General features: G+C 42.3%; 1 protein-coding gene across 9 annotated transcripts in view; it reads right to left on the bottom strand.

The window, feature by feature from the left end:
• The window catches only part of LOC144935839 (adhesion G protein-coupled receptor B1-like), a 136578-nt gene that overhangs the window by 91154 nt on the left and 25198 nt on the right, over positions 1 to 20226 (bottom strand). For all 9 annotated transcript variants that reach the window (XM_078862636.1, XM_078862640.1, XM_078862642.1 and 6 more), the window contains exons 3-4: positions 8935 to 9087; positions 5721 to 5840 (exon numbers count right to left, since the gene is read on the bottom strand). In XM_078862636.1, the coding sequence (XP_078718762.1) occupies positions 5721 to 5840; positions 8935 to 9087 (273 nt within the window). The remainder of the gene's footprint in view (positions 1 to 5720; positions 5841 to 8934; positions 9088 to 20226) is intronic.

Raw genomic sequence — 20226 nt, 5'->3', positions numbered from 1 at the left:
GGGGGTAGAAGGTTAAAGGTGGAGAGATACAACTGCTTGCTCATGTACACTGCTGGTGGACGGGCCTCCACTAGAGGGAGCGCAAGATACATCTTCGAGTAGGTAATTCGGCCTACTTTTCTCTATACTGGCCCGATGTTTTGGAAGAGGTGGGACTACACACGCTTCACCTCACCGCGTGCAGACCTGCTGATCTGCCTGTGGTGTATCGGTTTGTATTTCTGGGCGAACAGAGGTAGGAGGATTTAAGATCGTTGCACCAATGTGCATTTGCAGTGCCAGGATATCTCTGGATTGCAAATCCAGTGTGCTAACCATTGCACCACCGCAGACTCCCTTTGACTAAAATCGAATGCCGCGAATCGTACGTCTTTAGCGTAATGTCTCAAATGTGAATGAGCACATCGATGTTGTCTAGAGCTGGATTTAAATGTTCGAACGTTGTTGCACATTCCCTTGTTGTATTCTTCAAATGTTGCAAAGCATCCAACGCTAAACAATGTAACTTTGCCGCTTATATTTTTCAACACGAGGCGATTACAATCAATTACAGCTTATGCCATTAATTGTGTACAGACTACAGGCTCTAGACTCAGCAGCTGCTCTCCCATCTTTCCTGCATGCCTGGCTCATGGAGCCCATAAGAGCATCTTAGGCAAGGCAATGTGCACATTCAGCCAATGAAAAAAGTAGGCATTTCAGATAAGTAATTCAGAGAAATATATGTATTACAAAAAAAAGTAAAATTACTCCAGTAAGGACAGATTCATCCAGTTATATATATATTATGCATGTCCCTGCCATTCCATGCTGGCATACATTAAAAAATAAATCCACCGCATATAATTATTACCCCTATCCCCGCTGGCTTTTACACCTGATTGGCTCACAAGTAACGACATCACATGTATCCCTCTATTTAAGACTGAAACAGGAGGATGTTTCCACTGGCAAAACGTTGCACTCCAATTGTAAATGTTGTGGGTTTACTCTCCAACACACCGGTGTGCTGTAACTAATTGGCACGTTCTGTTTACGTGACAAACCTTGCTAATTGGCAGTGTCGGGTGGTGGCGGGTTTAACGACACATTAATATATTTACGCGATGTAGCTCAAAAACCTCTTATGAATAACATTGGTCGCGAAAGCCTACGTGTTAGACTATAATTATTACCTTTGCGTTGCCATGATAACCCCACAAGACTTCCAGCCAATCACAGTGCACGTGGAACATATTTTGTTCAAACACTTTTGAATAGCTGAATGCCGCAGACTCATATGCAACATTACTGCACCGAATACACTGGCATATGAAACATTGGGGCAACACAAACTTAAACATTTTCTTGGTTCTTTCGGTAAAGTCACGTAGAATGGAAATAATAAAATAATAAAAATAAAACATACTAAAATAATTCTCACGACGTTTCGGCCACAATGCAAGCAGCCGTCATCAGGTGGAGAGCAGGTCTGTCGAGAAAACAGAGTCTGACAGACCTGCTCTCCACCTGAGGACGGCTGCTTGCGTTGTGGCCAAAACGTCGTGAGAATTATTTTATTATGTTTAATTTTTATTATTTTATTATTTCCATTCTACGTGACTTTACCGAAAGAACCAAGAAGATGAATCCCTGCAGTCACGAAAGCTTTAAATCGAAATTTAAACTTAAACATTGTTATTCACAACAATGTTCCGAAAAAGTTGCACCGACTGTATATTTTACAGAAGGGCAGGTATGTGCTCATGAATAACCCATGAGTGCACATTCATTCATTGCACACAGATACAGCAAATAGGACATGTTGAGCCCTTGGCAAATGTATAAAGGGTGCCACGGTGGCGAGATGTTAACTACCTCGCCTGGTGTGCAGGAGATTGTGGCTTAAATCTCGACACTGACACCTGTATATTTGGAGTTTGCATGTTCTCCCTGTGGTCGCGGGGAATTTTTTCCTCCGTGTCCTCCGGTTTATCCCTCTACATTTAGAAACATGAATTTCGAATATTTGACTGCTATAAATGTCCACATGATAGCCAGGTATCTTATAAAAAAGAGCTATATAGCTCAGTGGAATTTACCTGGTAAAATAACAATTTACTTGGTAGTTTAGTTTATAAATTACATATAATTGAGATTTTCTTTTTATAGCTACATGTTGGCAGTTATTTTAAGAAGTCCAGAGTTTATTTTATTTGAGAATGTGGCCTCCTGGTTGATGAGTCCATGAAGAGACAGATATACATTGTTATATCTCCGACCCTAATGCATTACCGTATCTCTGGATCATAACACGCACTTTTTCCCTAAACAAAAGTTTTGGGTGCATCGTCAAGGCAGTTGTGTGTGTGGGTGTGTGATGTAGAGAACATAATGGATACTGGGTACAAGTCTTAGGGTTAATGTTACTTTCCAGAGCATCTTTTTTTACCTGGAAAATATGGTAATATCTCTCAGTGGGAGTAACTAAAGAAATTACTGCAAGGAAGTCACGCAAGGGGCACCCACTCCCAAATCACTCGTGTTAATTGGACCGGATGCAAATATTTTTAGATAGCTGGAATTGGACAAAACTTTAATTAATTGAATGAACAAGGAAAGTGTCATACGTTGGAGCCTTTATATGTAGATAGCATATCATTTGTGCGTGCACCAAATGTTCTGAAAATGTATTAAAAGTGTAGCGCTGGTTAATTTGTTCTGAAATCTAGGACATATTACACTGTCTTGTGAGAATATTCAAGGGGCATATTAACATATGTTAAATTATGATAGCACTCTGAGAATAAAAAAAAATGTAGGTGATTATTTGTATATGGAGTAGCGATGGTGGTGGTATCATATGTTAAATTACAAAAGGAACACGATTTAATACATTTTGCAGATTGCTCTATGATGATAGTTTAAACCTATAATGTTATTTTTGCTGTAGCATTCAAGGAATTCTGCAGGGAAGTTATTTAATATTTGTGGGGGAAAAAACTGATTTCATGAACAGATATTTTATGCAATATGACCAGAAGTATGCCTTGTCCGTGGGCAACAGTGCTCGTAAGAGAGATAATAAAACAATACACGTGACATTGCCGCATGTTCAAGGCCAATACTCAACAGATTATATTATAAGTGACGGAGTGCCATTTCCATAGACTCAAACATGTCTCCCTGCTAAAATTATCACGTCTCCATCGGTGGCCCTGAGCTATTGGTGGAAATGTCATATTCCTTATGATGGGGCCAGTCTCTGCACAGGACAACCGCGTTTGTTTTTGTTTTAACAAAAGTGGTACCTATTTTACGAACCCCAGATTAATGATTTGCCGACTTGATCCACGACCTGGATTTTGAGCTCCCAACTTTCTCATTGTAATATGTACATCGAGATAATCAGAAAATATGTCTCCATATATATTGGCCTCTCCATGTAAAAATAAAGAACTCAAAGTATGTTTTACAAAACCCATCGGGTGCACAGTCTTGAGGAAATATATAATTTAAGGACCATTGGTATACACGTTTCCTTATATGGATTGAATGCTGGTCAAATGAGTTTGCTTGTTTTTTTTATCAATGCTGCTAAAATGATGCACACCCATCAGGTCACGTGGTCAATGGGGTGTAAAATAAATAGTGTATTTTTTTTTTACGTGGAGAGACAGATATATGAAAGAGATATTATCTTCCTATCTCTTTTTCTCAATATATAATCTCCACAATGATGAAAAAACGAGTCGATAACCCGGGGCACTATTACGTTAATAGGAGCACATATTGAAAGGTTCGAGAGAAACGTGTCAATCTTCTGGAAATGTTACAGCCACCCATTCAGTGTCACTATCTATTAAATGTCTGCCGGACTCCTTCCACCATTTCAATTCACCTCAATTTGCATCGATTACACGAACATCCGCATAGAGCCAGTTACCCAGTTAGATTTGGTGGCAATGGCCTGCAGCCACGAACAATAAGGCTATTGTCTAGGGGTGCAGAGGAGCCCAGTCAGCAGTCAGCCAGGCAACTCAATGCATTGATTCGTTTTAAGAGAGTTGTGATATGATATGTGATCTATCAACAGTTTCACATGATCTAACTATGCCATTCTCTGGAAAATGCCAAACTGAGAATTAATCAGCAGAAACAGCTCGTGAGAAAGGCACAGGGTGTGAATGTAAAGTCTGCCTTTCGTAGGTTGTACCCACAAAAATACACAAGCATTATACTTGGACCAAAAAACATGTTTTGCTCGTCCAAAGGAGACGGTCCTAAGCAATTGCATCTTCTCTGACCGGCAAGTCTTCAGTCTCGTCTCTTTGGCTGGAGGTTAAGAAGGCAGTCCTGACATCCCAGTTCGCACCTTGTCACTCCCATCAATCGGACAAGGAGGACCCTAGCAGACAACTCACTCATGCCATGCATGCGACGTTGTGGCTACAATTATACGGATTTTAAATGCTATTCCTCAAATCGCTACAGTCCCATTTTCCATGCAATTATTGTGCAACAATAAAATCAATTCAATCTTCCTTTTTGCTACATTTGCAAATGGAATTTTCAGCAGATAATATTTCATATGTCTTATAAAATGCATTCAGTATATTTTCAATTACAGTGCAAACACACCAATTGCAGTTAATAACAATCTCATGCTTTTATTTAATTATCATGCATTTTGTTGCTGCTGTTCAAGGAAACTGTCTGAATACTGCAAGAGTGGAATGTGGTTGCTGCTCGCTAGGACATTTGCAAATTTAAACCCATCATGGCTCGAGGTTCATTAAAATGTGTACCAAGTCGTCCACAGTGGCTGTACAATCTGATCCAGTTATATATATATATATATCCCATACCTGTCAACACATACGGTTTATCCATATTCTTGTAGAGGGAAATTGAGTTTTCAGGTCCAAACGGCATACAGCCGTTTCAATATTGGCATTTTTTTGTCTATTTGTTCGTGTTTCTTCCTTGTGATGGGACTTTGTAGGATGAACATTGAGATTTATAACGGCACGGGGTGAATTGGTCTATAATAAGGGGTTGACAGGTATGATATCCCACTGCTTTCTAATGACCTTGTTACTTTCTTATCCTGTTACAGCTGTTGATTATTGAGAATGTGATTATTACATTCCTTACAAAGTAAAGCATTCACATATTTAATAAGCATACTTCGATTGGTGGAGCACACATTAACGCTTTAATATTTTAAATGTAATCTTCTTTATGATTCCTCGTTATTTTAGAGGCGTATCTATGCACGGATCACCCTCTGCTTTGAAGAGAATGGCACTTACCGGATTCCCACAACTGACACGTAGACTGCCAAAGGAGATGAATGCTGCCCCAGTGTTGGAGAAGAGACACTTTGGATTTGAAATCACTATTACTTTGAACCTACAATTTTGAGAGAGAACAAAAAAAACGAGCTCCAAATCTATCCTAGCAGGGGCAACAGCTCACTTGGCATTGTCTACCTATCCCAGCTTCCACCCACAGCACGATAAAGCACTTCTGCAACTCTTATAGTAGTATTACTACAGTAAATATGCCAACTGCAAAAGTCCCTTTTGATGAAACATTTCGTTTTTTTTCAAGGGTGTCCAAGGGGGGTCAATTGGCACGTGCATGGCAAACGTGTGATGCCGCAAGCGTGCAGAAGCACCGATCCCAAGACAGCCCAGTGCGACCAGACGTCAGTGTGAGCCCTGTGCACAGCCAACCTGAATGCGAGCTGTAGGATGAGCCGACGTAGGGAGGAGCAGGCCGTGTCTCCCTGTTGCGGAAGTCCACGGAGCGCAGGCCGTGGCTTCGTAGGGCATACTTTGTCTGGCTCCTTCTGTCTGACGAGGAGAAGAGAGAAGATATGGATTAAAACAACATTAATAGAGTATGTGTTTATACTCTTTGGTTCTTTCGGTAAAGTCACGCAGGTATGAAACATAAAATACAAATTAAATCACGACGGTTCGATTGCAACACAAGCGACCGTCATCAGGTGGAACCGATACAGCAGGACAACTGCTGATTTAGGAGAAAGATCTGCTAACAACAAGAGTTGCATGGACATAAATATACATATTGTAGGTATGGATAATGCAACTATGAATATTACAGATATCGAGGGGCATCTATGAAGATTATAGATTCCAAGTGATTACTTCATTTAATGAACCAGTATAGACATTTGGACCTAGACTGAATGCAATTAACAAGAGGATGGAGTTGTTTTATTATGAATTTCATTTTTCATACGTTTCATGCTGTTGTGAATGAGTGAATCACATTCCATTGACGTGATGCTTCAATGTGTTGTGCCTTAAGAAACAAATAAATCAGTGTAGATTTATCGCATTTACATGCATCATAAACAAGCACAGTGACAAAGAATATGGCACAAATTCTGAAAAGTGTGCAAAGAAGCATGGAGAGATGATCGATGCTTGGAAACACACATAGAGAAAGAAACACAATTGCACGGATCAGAGAACAAACACAACTTAGGGACATCATAATAATTGTAAAGATAAGTAAATGGGCTTGGACACGTCGCTGGAAGGAGTGATGGCCGATGGACAAAACTGGTGACAATGGCAGCTAAAGGAGAGAACACACCCAAGAGGATGACCACTGTGGACATTGAGTGATGAGAACAACTCATGTGCAACAGCCTTGTGGACGTTGGCAATGTAACCACGGGGGATGGTGTCGCATTTGGAGAGTCGTTATCCAACAGTAGATAGAGCAGGGCCGATTATGATAATAATGATAACTGTAAATGATATGGCGTTGTTACTATAACTTAAGTTGCAAATTGTTGCAGGCATTTCTGCATAATGGATTATTTTCACATCTTGACAATGTTCCCCATCATTATTTTTCAGGGGCACATGTGCAGTATTCATATAAATTGAACAAACAGGAATATTCACCACAGTTGAAGGAATGTTATGGCTAGTTTAAAGATAATTGTCACACATTAGTACTCTCATAAAACTCGGCCGTTGAACATATATGCCCATTAATGTAACAGAGAGCCTCTTAATAGAAGTGTGAGTGGAGTGTATCTTTAAATGTATTAGCTTGCCGAAAAATACCCAAATGATTGTATCTAAATTTGCACTCCCAGCCACGTATTATCTTGAGTAATATGTAAAGATATATCATATAATGTGTTAATTTGCGTTTATTATACTTAGACATTCAAATCGGCACAATTGGTGGGATTTATTGATCTCACCATTATTATCAGATTATTGTATGCTTATATTGAATATAATCATTGCTATAGAGAATGTATTACTGTTGATAATATTTGTCATTGAATGCCGACTTCAATATAAAAGTTAGGAAAAAAGCTGAGCATTATGTCTTAAATGAATTAATATGAATGCTCGTGTGCAGTTGTGAATATATAAAGGAAAATAAATACAAGTCTGGTCATGTTTATAGATCAGTATAACTTAATGTAAATTAACCAACTATGTGATTTGCATGACGTTATAATTACACAATACATTAACCATATATTTGTGAAGGGCATTTATTCCATCGCTTATTATAAACCTCTTGGCTCCTTGTCAGAAAGACCGCATCAATGTTCCAAATGCAAAGTGAAGAGAGAGATTTTAGTTCTGCAATAACAATGATGATTCACAAGGCAACAATACGTAAGAGTTTAATCTCATTACAATATGAACACAGCACATAATGACCATGTGTATGAGTATACTGACAGTGGCTAGCACTTGTATTAACTAATTATTGCGTAACAATACAATAATTAATTTTACTGAGCTTTTTACCAATGAAGTGGTGCACTCCCAAAGAAGATACAATTGAGCCCTTGTGTTTCATGCAACGCTGGGTCTATGTTGTGGCTTGGGACACCTGGTAATTTATCATGTGGCATATGTAAATATTTCACAACGCACGTGGATAATAGGGCTTGTGATTCTTTTTCCGTACACATTTGTGCTGCTTTGAGGCACCTATGGGGTTTGGAGAAATGACGATTTATACATATTCTACTTACACGCAAATATCTACGGTAGCGGCTGGCCTTCGGAGACTCCACCGGCGGTGACAATTAAGTTCCATTTAGGATAACAAACAATGACTCGTGCGTTGCGAAAAATGTGATGCAGATACATTGACTGGGACTCGGTGTCCCAAAATCCGAGTGTCTTGCCTCCCTGCTGAAATGAACATGGAGCGGTGGTCATTTCAATTGGCAGTCCTGAACCAGCAGCACATATTCCAGATTCCTCCAGCTGGGGCCATTTGGACAACTACTGCCGACTTTGGAAAAGTATCATTCATTTAATTGACCCCCAGATGGGTGATATATATTGTTTTTATCAACCTCCAACTGGATATTGAACTCGCAACCATCCAATTACATGACCACGTCGCATATCCAACCGTATCATATCTGCCCAGACCAATTAACTGCCCTACCCAATGCAGTATCTGTGCACACAGTTAGATTACTAGATTATTTTGCTGCAATAGATTTCCACACGATAAGCCACTTCGTTGAGCTAACGTTTTCGGTTTCTAAAAAATAAGCCAATGGCTCAGTGGGCTTTTCCTGGTAAGATAAAGAAAATAAGATTTTTTTTTTACTTTGCACTCCTATCGTGTTCTTGTATCGTTTGCTGTTGTAACGTTCTGACTCGCCCCGACTGGACATCTGTTAAAAAAAGCTTTGTATCTCATCGGATTCCTCCAGCATGCATACATATTCTGATTCTGTAACTGTCACTTGCCAAAGGTGTTCACAAATCCGTTCCTTTTCACACATCTGCCTATGCCTCAGCCTCCGGCGAGTCGGACGTGGGACTTTGCTATGCAATTGTCCCGTGGTGTGGCTAGAAGGTGCTTCACCAAACCTCGGCTCCCAGCTGCCGCCACCGCTGCTGTGCGTGTTCTTACTGGGGCAGTCCTGCTCGCTGCAGCCGTCCGTCTCCTCCGCCAGGCCCTCACAGGCGTGCGGGCAGCGTGCGTCACACTCCCGCCTCCGCACCCGCAGCCCGCCTCTGCACGAGCGCGAGCAGGCACCCCACTCCGACCAGGTTGCCCACCAGCCTGCCAACATAAAGACGAGACAAATGAATATAAATGAATATTTCTAAACTAAACTATATATTTCAAATGTGTTTTTTTGCTGGTAAGGCCCACTGGGCTATAGAGCTCGTTTTCAGAAGCGACCTGGCCACAACATATAGCCGAAGTAGCTTATCACGTGGACATTTATAGCAGTTAAATATTCTAAAACGCATGTTGATTCTAAATGTGGAGGGAAAAGCCAGAGGACCCGGAGAAAAATCCACGCGACCACGGGGAGAACATGCACTCTTCAAATATGCAGGCATCAGGGTTGGGATCGAACCCGCAACCTCCTGTATACTAGGTGAGGTAGTTAACATCTCGCCAACGTGGCATTTATATAAGTTGAACTTCATTTGCACCATATGTAGCCAATCGGAGGTGTGGAGCAAGGAGAACAAACGATACACAAAAAGCAATTTTGGGGTTTTCAATCTAGATTTAAAAGTGCCGAGCTCCAGTGGCTTCCGAATTATTATCAGAAGGAAGAGCATTCAAGATGGCCGCAGAAGCGCATCTGAAAGTGTGCGAAGCAGTAGCCATCTTTGTTCGATGATAAGCCAAAAGCCGTTGCGAGGATGACTGGAGTTTGTGTGATGCTCCTTGGTGAGTTCAGCAAGGTGGTGTGGTTAATGTGTGGCCAGCACTTAAAAATGTCCCCCGCATAGCCTTAACAGACTATCGTGGAAAATGCTGTTAGTGGACACCTATGAAGGCCGGCACCCCACGCGAGGGTATGTTTGGCTTGCACCGTGCCTGGCCTCCTTTGTCTCCCTAGTGGCGATGATGGCACCAGAAACTAATTTGAGGCTTAGTCGACCTAGGGGAGGCCCAGAACTGGTTAAGATGATTGTCCCTGGTGTTGGCCATGAGCGGGAATCAAACTCATGTCTCCGGGTTTGCAGCACCGCACGCTAACCACTAAACTACCACAAAGACAAAGATCCCCCATTTCACCTTAACAGACTGTTGGAGAAAGTGCTGTTAGCAAGCACCAATGACGGCCGGCACAGCACACGAGGGGGTGGGTGACCAGCACCACGCCTGGCTGCCTCTGTCTCCCGACCGGCGATGTATACTAGACACCTCTCCAGGTACTCATTTGAGACTGAGTCGACATAGGGGAGGCCCAAGCCCAGTTCAGATAATCGTCACTGGTGTCGGCTGTGAGCGGGAATCGAACTCGGGAAGCCGGGTTTGTAGCGCAGCGCCAATAGCTACACTACTACTCCCGCAAACACACACACAGCCACTCACCGTACAGGCTACCAACACACACAATCACTCAGAACACAGCCCGCTACTACACACAGCCACTTAGCAGACAGCAGTGTGGGGAAATCGGAAAAGGACCCCTGCAGAGAAGCCTGTTCCCTGTGGAATGAAGAACAAGCCCCGTGCATTCGGTGCCAATTCTGGTCACCTATTCTGCACAGTACCATAACAGGCCTCTTCCATGGGTGATTTGTGCTAGTGGCCAGCCTGTGGTGTAAAATTGATGCGTGGCGGCGTAGTGAGAGCTCACAGAGGATGGAGGTAAGACCCGTGCTGTGTGTTTATGTCGGTATTCATTCAACGAATGCAGCATGCATCATCTCACCCAAAAATTATAATCCTTTGCACTGTCGAATTTCATCCCAATTGGTATTTCGCCGTCGTGTCACAAGTCAAAGTATGCATTTAAATATGTCACAAAACAGTGAAAATCTGCATGTAAGCTCACAGCCCACATAGGCAGATATCACAGGGCTCCATCTGAGATCCCTTTAAGTGACCTCTTATTCACACAGTCGAGGAAATCACTTTTCCACCAGCTCTTACGCGTTGGAAACATGTGAGAGTAATATTATTTGCATGACAATTTACTCGGTAATATAATTTACAGAGCCAGCATGTAGCCAAATTTAATAATAAAACTTCCTATTGATATATTTTTTCGTGCAGGCATTGGTGACCTCGCTGAGACCAACAACTCAAAGTACTTGAGAATCCGGTTTAATCACAAGCATTTGCCTGGATTCAAACCCAGGATCTCAGTGGTATCCCTGAGCCACCCGGCGACCTCCAATACTTTCTTTAATGTCAGATGTTGGAGGCATTTGTTCCCTGGTAGTTGGAAGGCTGACTATCTCCTCTGGCTGGCATGAGTGTAAGACAATTTTTCAAATATATTCCAACATTACGGACCTAGCTTTCATTTTATTACAACTTTAGTCATGCACGTCTTGTTATATATCTAGTTTTTAGTCAGGGCTTGAACAATTACACTGTTTTTTTTTCATTCTGAGGCCAGATTATTAGAATGCATGAGTGGGGCTAGTGGTTGAATTCAATTTCTGGCACTTGAGTGTAATGGGTGCGCAAATCATAAAGCATTGCATAATATAAGGCATTTGATATGAGCACTGACCATATAATTACGAGTAGAAATGGAGAAATTAGAGTAATCATGAGAGAGAGAAAGGTGTGATTATTAACATGCAAAGACGAGCATGTGAGTGAGTGACACTTCCACCCTGCTGATCTGTGAGGTGGCCAAGATATCGCAATAAAACCAGAGAGGTTTCTAACCTCTCTGTAATCATGTTTTAGCATTAGCGCCTTGCCTCAATGTTTAATGAGAAATCCGGTTGCCTTTGCACGTGCGTAATGCTCACTGAGAAATTTGTTAAACAACGTGCAGGACCCTCCGGGAGCTGCATCATGCCATTCTGTGAGGCTTTCTTAATACAAATAATCACCATAATTACTATGGTACCATAACATGGCGAGCCATTATAAGGGTGCATTACTTATTAGGTGAATGCATATATTAATATTTAGTATTAATAAAAGTTATATATTACTGCACGGTGGCATCATCTTAATTGTATACGTCGGCTTTCACAACGAATATTACTCATCATAATTACTTCGTTTTGGGTTAGATTACGTAGGTAAAAAGTTAATGTTTAAATATAACCCAAAACCATCCGACAGAGCCAATAAAATCAAGATGACACGTGGACTAACATGCCAATTAGCAAGGAAGCCTAAACATTTGTTCTCGTGCACTCTTTTGAGTCCAGTCACGGATGTGCAGTCTGGAATAACACCGCTTTGGATCTGTTGCAAAGCTGCCACGTACTCAAGGATGAAAATGTATTTGGTTTTTCAGAAAACCAGAATACTGAAATGCAATCGAAGCATTGCTTGGTGGTGGACTATCACAGTGAAATATGTACATTATACCAACACTACATAACCCAAAAATACACTAATCACATCATAATCTTTATAACATGTAAGTGTTCACGAAAAAAAGAGCCTAATGCATTCAGAGAACTAATGCAATCATAAGTCATTCAAATAACTCAAAGTGCATCCCTGCTCAAGCAATGCAGTCGTTCTAATCTCTCTTCGTAGCCATGAGCCAGTGGTGAAAATTTAACACTGCCAATGGCCATTTATGGACTCTCTAATACACACTACTGATCACTAACGGCTTGCCACAAAACGGTACCGATTATGTGCGGAGTGTGTATGTTATCTCCTCCAAGTTCTGCATGGGTTCCCTGCGGGTTCTCCAATTAGATCCCAGAACTAAACACACGTTTAATGTAACCGATGCTGGTTTGCCATCGCACGACCTTTCTGACAAACAGAGCATTTGGACTGAGTGTAGCTTTTCCTGGGTAAATACATTTTCATGTTATTTACCCAAAGTGAATATTGGGTTTAGTTAACTACCAACAAAAATCGGGGTACTGATTCCTATAAAGATTGTTGCTGCACATAATTTGTGAAATTCCTGCTTGATACGGAAATGCCATACCATGTATCAGTGGCGGCTCCTGCAACATCTCTCAGGGGGGGCAAATGTCTGGATGATTGATAAGGATAAGGTCCACCCATGCAATGGATAAATTAACAGCTTAAGCCTGTAAAGACAACTTTACTTCTTTAATATTAATGAAAAAAAAAGTGACTCTTACAATACATCTTGTTTGTTTCTATACTCACTATTAAAACAAACCACTCAAGTTTCTTTTATTAAAGATTCCACTAGTTGGCGACAAATTATATTGTTGGATGATGACGTAAGCACGTATGATGACGTAAGCACGTTAGGGCGAGCCCTCCCGGAAGCCATAGAGAATGCATTGCAGCGCCCCCGTTCGAAAAAAAACATCTTTGAATGTAAGTCTATGGGACCACTCGGGGCGATTCTCAGCTGGAGGGAAATCGCCCAAAAAGAGGCGGTACTCCACAGAACGTAGCATGACGCTGATTGGACTATACCCAGAGGCACAGTGACGGCTAGCGTGACTCTGTGGTTGAATGACATTGGTGGTGCGTCGCCCAATCGCCCTAATGAAGAAACCGCCCCTGCCATGTATGCTGCTTAATCCAGATGTCAATTTTCCGGCCCAAATCACTACCCTGAAGTTCAAAACGAAAGATATATTAGACAATGATGACGCTTAATATAAACCGCATGCCTGGACAACAGCAATGTCCACATTACCAGGTAATCCACAGGCTTTTGGTAATAAAACACATGTAATGAAGATGTAAAGCCCATTGCCAACCCACTGTTGGAGGAAAATCTTCTCATGCTTTTTCAGTTATGCTACTCAGCGTGGGCTGATGAAGGTAGGGGCCTGGGAACGATCTCCAGTGACATTTGTCATGCAAATTGAACCCTCCTGACCCCCCCCCCCCACTCGCTCCACTACACCGAGACTCACATCAATAGTCTATAAGGCTACACAGGGAATTGTTGTTTGTGTGTATGGTTGCAATCGTGAACATGTCTATGTATTTTGTTTATGTTTATCCGTGTGCCTCCTGTGCATGTAAATGCATTAATGTACGTGGGTGTTTGTGTACGTCTTGTGCGAAATGTGGCGGTGCGTGCACTGCGCTCCAAATTGCGTTGACTTGATTTTGATTGCCAGCCCGGAGCACGCGTGAGTGACGGGATGTATCAAACTTGATAACCTGTACCGAGCCTCTCCTAGGTCAACTCAGTCTTAAATGGTGCCTGGTACAATGTGTGTATGAAACATATAATTCCTCGTGAGGCATGGGTTGATGGATCACATGGAGATTTATACAAAAAATTCGCAATCCGCTCGGCTGCGAGATGGCCAGGAGAAGACGGTAGAGTTATAGGTTCTTCAAACTATGTGAACATATGATTCATCTCTCGCTACTGAAGTTTCCTCTCACAAGCAAAACACTCTTCAAATTATTATTATGACTCAGTATAGATTTCCACCTCTGCTGTGTTATCTTCATCAACATTAGTAGCTGATGGAAAATCAGCATTCACAGTAGCAATGGTAGCATCAACATCATCCCCTTTTTATCATCATAAGCATCCATTTATCATCATCATGACTGTTATCCTCGAATGTACCACTATTCTCAGTTACCATAATAATAATCACGGTGATGAAATATACTCCAACAAATCATCATGATCATATCTTATTGATCATCATATGCAACACTAGCAGCATCCAATTAACAGTATAATTATGTTTTAATCATCATCTGCAACAACAGCATGAGAATCAATTTTTCTTCACCATCGGCATCCATTTATCATCATTCACAATTATTGGCTCCTTCCTACTCCCGCACATGCTTTGGACCATTTTGCAATTGTGCCATGAGTAATGGCAGAATGTTTTAACTTTTGTATAAAGTTGGCCGTACGTGACCTGTCCAATGCGAAATTATTATGAATTTTTAGTTGAATCGACCATCACTCCACTGAACAGTGGCATAATGACAGTCAACATAGCTTGCATGAATCAATCCGGGAAATTATTTGTAAGTTAAGGAATTTTAATTAACAATCTTGAGTGCACTGCACGACAAACAGAACCCTGAGCTTATTTTTTTTAATCACTCACTCTGTGGTGAGTCATATCTGAGCCCAGTCCTGCATCCCTCCCGTTTACCAGCCAGCTCTACTGATCGTGATGAAGTACAGTATGGTCAAACAACTGCCACGATCGACAACAGCAAGGATTTACAATGTGCTGCAAAGTTCTGTAGTAATAATAATAACATGACCAATGTGTTATGCCATCATCATCATGACTATGATATGCATACAAGACGCACAGTTCCGCAGCCTTCCGCATGCCAAAAGCCTGCCGCAGGATTTCCATCAGCAGTGACTGTTTGCCGTGGCTGCGCTGGCAGCAGCAGCTTTTATTTATTCGGTCATGCCCACGCACAACGGGGGCAAGCGGCTGAATCGGCTTGACTCAGCCAACTTTTTGAGCACCCTCTAGTGGTGCTGTTGGACAACCGTGCGTGTGCGCGCGCGAGTTACATCTTCAGAAAACATTAAAACACCACCTCCACAGTGAAAAAAGTCACGTGTCGTCTTTCTGACAGAGTATTACAATCATAAAGCGTGACCACCTACAGTCAAGGTCACTGCCAGCAATGTGCATCTACAAATTCGAAGCAAATGCAATGGGCAACATATAATGCGGGTTGTAATTGGTAAAGAATACCGAGTAGGACAATAATATCCGCTCGCCAAACACTCGCTACTTATTTAAGCGGCATTCTGCTGCTTTATTAAAAACAATAAACACATAACATTTCAAAGCTAATCACACCGCCTAACATATTTTGGAAGAAAAAAAAAAGATGTTTCGGTGCAATGTTTGCTTTAAACATCAGTGTGCAGTCGGTGGCATCAAAGATTCAACTTTATCCTTCGACCTTCAAACCAATCATATCATCAGTTCGTGTAACTTTCACCTGAAGGCTCTCAGACACAGACGTCCTCTCATCTCCACTGAAACCGCCAACACATTGGCATGTTGCATAGTTGGGTCTCGCCTCGACTATTGCAACTCCGACCTAGTCCGGTCCTCCTCTGGCAACCTCAAAAAACTTCAAAGACTACAAAACAACCTGGCACGCGTTGCCATTGGCCGCACTCATCCCCGTCTCGCCTCAATTCCCTGTCTCCGTGCCCTCCACTGACTACCCATTGCCAGCAGGGTCACATACAAGATCGCCTGCCTCTGCCACCGTGCCTTCACATCTACCTGCCCCCCGTACCTCTCTTCACTATCGACGACTTGCAGCTCAGCACACGGCAGATGCCTGCGCAGCACGACACACTACCTCCTCTTGATACCAAGATCCAGGATGGTCACGTCTGGAACGCTATCCCTCTGCACATTCGTAGCATCAACTCAATCGTCTCTTTCAAGAGACACTTAAAAACTCACCTCTACAACCACGCCTTCAAGTGACTTTGAGCTTGGCTCCGCGCCTCTGAGTTGCAGCAGTTACGTCCGCAAATTTACGCGCGTTATAAATTGCATTGTTATTATAAACGGTTTAAAAAATATCGGCGGAATCAAGCTTACATGGGTTGGCGAGTACACATGATTATCCTCCTCTGTGGTCTCCACTAATTGCAACTCGCATCCCAATGTCTGCCGCAATTGCTCAGAGTGTGAACTACGCACACGGGCGTCAAGTATGTTGGTGGTAAGGAAGGGGGTAACGTTATGCATATGACCTTCGCAGTGGGCATGTTGAGATGGAGAAGGAAATAAATAAGCAGATAGATGTAGTAGTCATGATAACAGGATAGCAACGTAATGCCCTTTATCAATATAATGCTGCTGGGTAAAGGCTTCCCCGTGACACATCAGTAATGAGAGCTCTTTGACCACACTGATCAGTGCGGGTTGGTGAAGGGAAGGCCCCAAGACCAGGTTCGGATATCACTCGCCACTGATGTTAACTGTGGCCGGGAAATGAATGCCAAGGTTCATAGCGCTCCCCAGCAGGCTGCCTTACGGGTGGAATAGCAAGAGATGTGTGACATGAGTACTGAAGACAGACGTGCCATAACAAAAGTGGAAATCAGAGCAACAGTGAAATTGTCTTTTCCGAGACCAAGGTGCTCTGCAAACCTCCTGGCTACCATCAAAGGTTTGTACACGAAGCCATACAAATATACAAACACAGACATAATTTCAACCGTGATAATGGTTACAAACTGAGTAATCATTGGAAAGATGTGATTAACCATGCAAAAAAGATTTAACTACACTTATTTGGACCATCTTATTTGACAGACAACTATTACAGGTTATTGATAGACAGCCAATTTTGTTTTACCAGGTTTAGTTTTTTTTTCTTTCTTTTCTCACACTTTTGTTATGTAGGCTAGGCGTAGTCACAAACCGCACCTCTCCATAACAAAGGCTCAGTATTTTGTTATGCAGTCTATTCTTAGTCTTAAGCATCACCTTACCATATCAATAAAAAGTGTGCCGTACTTGGCCCTTCCCCTCTTCAACCATTATATATACGGAGTGGTAGCTCTTGTAATCTCTCATTTACGTGATACAGCTGTCGTGGCTGTGACGGTTTCACCTGAAGACGGAAGCTTGTGTTGCCTCTGAAACGTGATTTTTATTTTATTTTACTTTTATTAATTTAAATTTTTTACCTACGTGACTTTACCGAAAAAACCTAAGAATAGGCATGGATGGGTTATTTCGTGTCACCAAGCAAGTGGATTGGAAGTCTCAGAAGAAATCCAATACTTGTTTTGCTGCAGCATATTAACAGCAGGGACACGCATGACACAAACTGTCCCAGTGCCTTTGCAAAGTTGTGCACGAGCTGTCAATTACACGTGCATCATTTAATTTGTGTCTGCTTGTTTTTTGGGCCTCATTTAGTCAAATGTCCTCCTACCTTTAGAGCCCAGACCCATCCTCCCGTTACGATTGAATGCAGGTAGGTGAATGAGCAAACTAAATGATGCTCTGCTCACAAACTATCGACGCTTTACACACTTTATTGCCTGCACTTTAATTTTATAAGAAAATTCCGCGAGTGGATTGGCTCAGCCCATCGCTTTTTCAGGGTCAATACATTGAATACCACTTCGTGGAAATTTAGCAGTGGTTATTCTTACGTCTAAACGACTGCCCTTCTTCAAAGGAAAATTTCAATATCTGTCTCTGATTCATTGATGGTCTCCATTAGAGCTAAGGTGTCCCAGACACCAAGTGAGGATAATGTCTAAAGTGAATGTAAATTTAATGATAGTCAATCTGGCAGCAACTGCTGCTTAGAGGAATTTGGAAAGCCCACAGCAGATGGCGAGGGGGGTGGGGTAAGATAAAGATACATTCTCTTCCAGTCCACCAGTTGAAAAGCATTCTGCTTTCCAGGGGCATCCATCGTACTCCTCCCACATTGGCCAGGTGGGTTAAATAATAACAATAATAATGTACCCTCGTAGCCCTTGCAGGGAAGGAGCATTTAAGCCATGAGCCCAAGGGCAAAGAGTGGGGAGTTCGAGGCCAGATGGTCCCTCAGTCCTCCTGAATATGGTGTGAAGGTGCGCATGGTAGGGAGGTGTAGTGCGGAGCGGGGATGGGCGTTTGAGGTATCACACAAGGTAACCGCTGGTCTGCGGGATTCATATCGACAATAAGTTCACTTGGCGCATGCCGGTTACTTTATTTGGTAGACCTTGTTGTTGTACACTTCCCCCCACCGCTTACATCTTTCGCCTCCTCCCTTGCCTTCCCTTCCCCTGATAAAAATCCCGTGCTCCCGCTCGCATTAACCTATGCAAGCAGGGCGATGAGGCCCTTGTATCTCCCTCTCCCGCAGCCCGTGTGAGCGCTGCGTTTCAGGTCTTCTGCCCAAGCGGAATTTCTGTGCCACCCTTCCCTTGTTATTGCTCGTGCTCTGTTCCGGGCTCTTTTCGAATAAATAACAAAAAAAAACACGCGAAAAAATGTAGAACAGTTATGTACGCATTCATGAAGTACAAGGCAGTTGACGCAATTGGTCACGATTCTTACACCCCCCCCCCCACCTCTGTCCACGCAGCAGTATACATGGGTACACCACACATACGTTCATCAGCAGGTCATGTGTGGTGGGGTAAAGTGTAGGTTCTACCACCTCTTCCCAAATGAACTGGCCTGTGTGGAAGAGTAGGCCAAACACCCCCTAGAAGGGGCCCTCTTGAGTTCCCTTTCGTCGAGGCCCTTCCGTCTGCAGTGCTGTGAGGAATCTATTTGTGGGCTGCTCCATGAGTTTTTATTCAAGAAAGCCTCACGTAGTTTTCGGATAGCTTCACAAGATATGTTGAAAAGGAAAATGCTATTCAGCACATTTGGACACTTCCTTGAAAATTATACACATGCCATAAGAGAGGAATACAGACTACCAGAAATAAAACAACCGATCCATACCAGGGTAGAATTCTCAAACTCTGCACAAATATTGTCGGCTATCATTCGACTCTATGTACTGTCTCCTGCAAGAACAACACTCGTTTTTGCCGGTGTGTTTCTTTCATACATGTTTTATATTCTACATGATCCGTCTACCCTACTTCAAAGTCACGTAGTACACACATTATATATAGGGTATGGTTACTCACAACTGGATACACCACAGTCGATCAGTAAGTTGCGTGCGGTGAGGTGAAGTTGGGTACCCCCATTTACACTTCTTTCAAGATGTGTGGCCAGCATGGAAGAATAGGCCAAGCACCCATTGGGAGGGGCTCTATAAGAGCTCCCTCTGTTGGAGGCTATTCTGCCAGAAGTTGTGCGAGAAAACAATTGCAGGGCTGCACCTTTACACATCATTAATCCCACTTCCAGCACCCGGCTCATAATAATATGTGAAAAGTTATGATTATAGTGATATGAAGACTTTCTATCAACATGCAGTATTCATTAAATATGTGGGCAAATAAGAGATGATGTAAAAGGTAGAAACTTAAACATGACTGCAAATCGTTTCGTGTGATAATGTTTAGTGATCTTTATAGTATATTCCTCAATCTCTCGTTCCCACTTTTATTCTGTGGCTATAATCTGATACTGGCGGTACCATCTCAAAGGTACATATATAGTGTCATTTGAAAACAAAAAAAAACATTCGTACACCCTGGATATTATCGTGATATTAAATTAATCAGGAGCAACTTCACTGTAACCCACGTGGCTGGGATTGTTTTCATTTTTTTCCCAAGTTTGGAACATCAATTGCAAAAAGAATGCAAGCCTGTGATTATCATACTGTTGTTTCTAAACATTA

This window comes from Lampetra fluviatilis, chromosome 14, assembly GCF_964198595.1.
Source record: "Lampetra fluviatilis chromosome 14, kcLamFluv1.1, whole genome shotgun sequence".
NCBI lineage: Eukaryota > Metazoa > Chordata > Hyperoartia > Petromyzontiformes > Petromyzontidae > Lampetra > Lampetra fluviatilis.
This window is presented reverse-complemented; position numbering and strand designations above follow the sequence as displayed.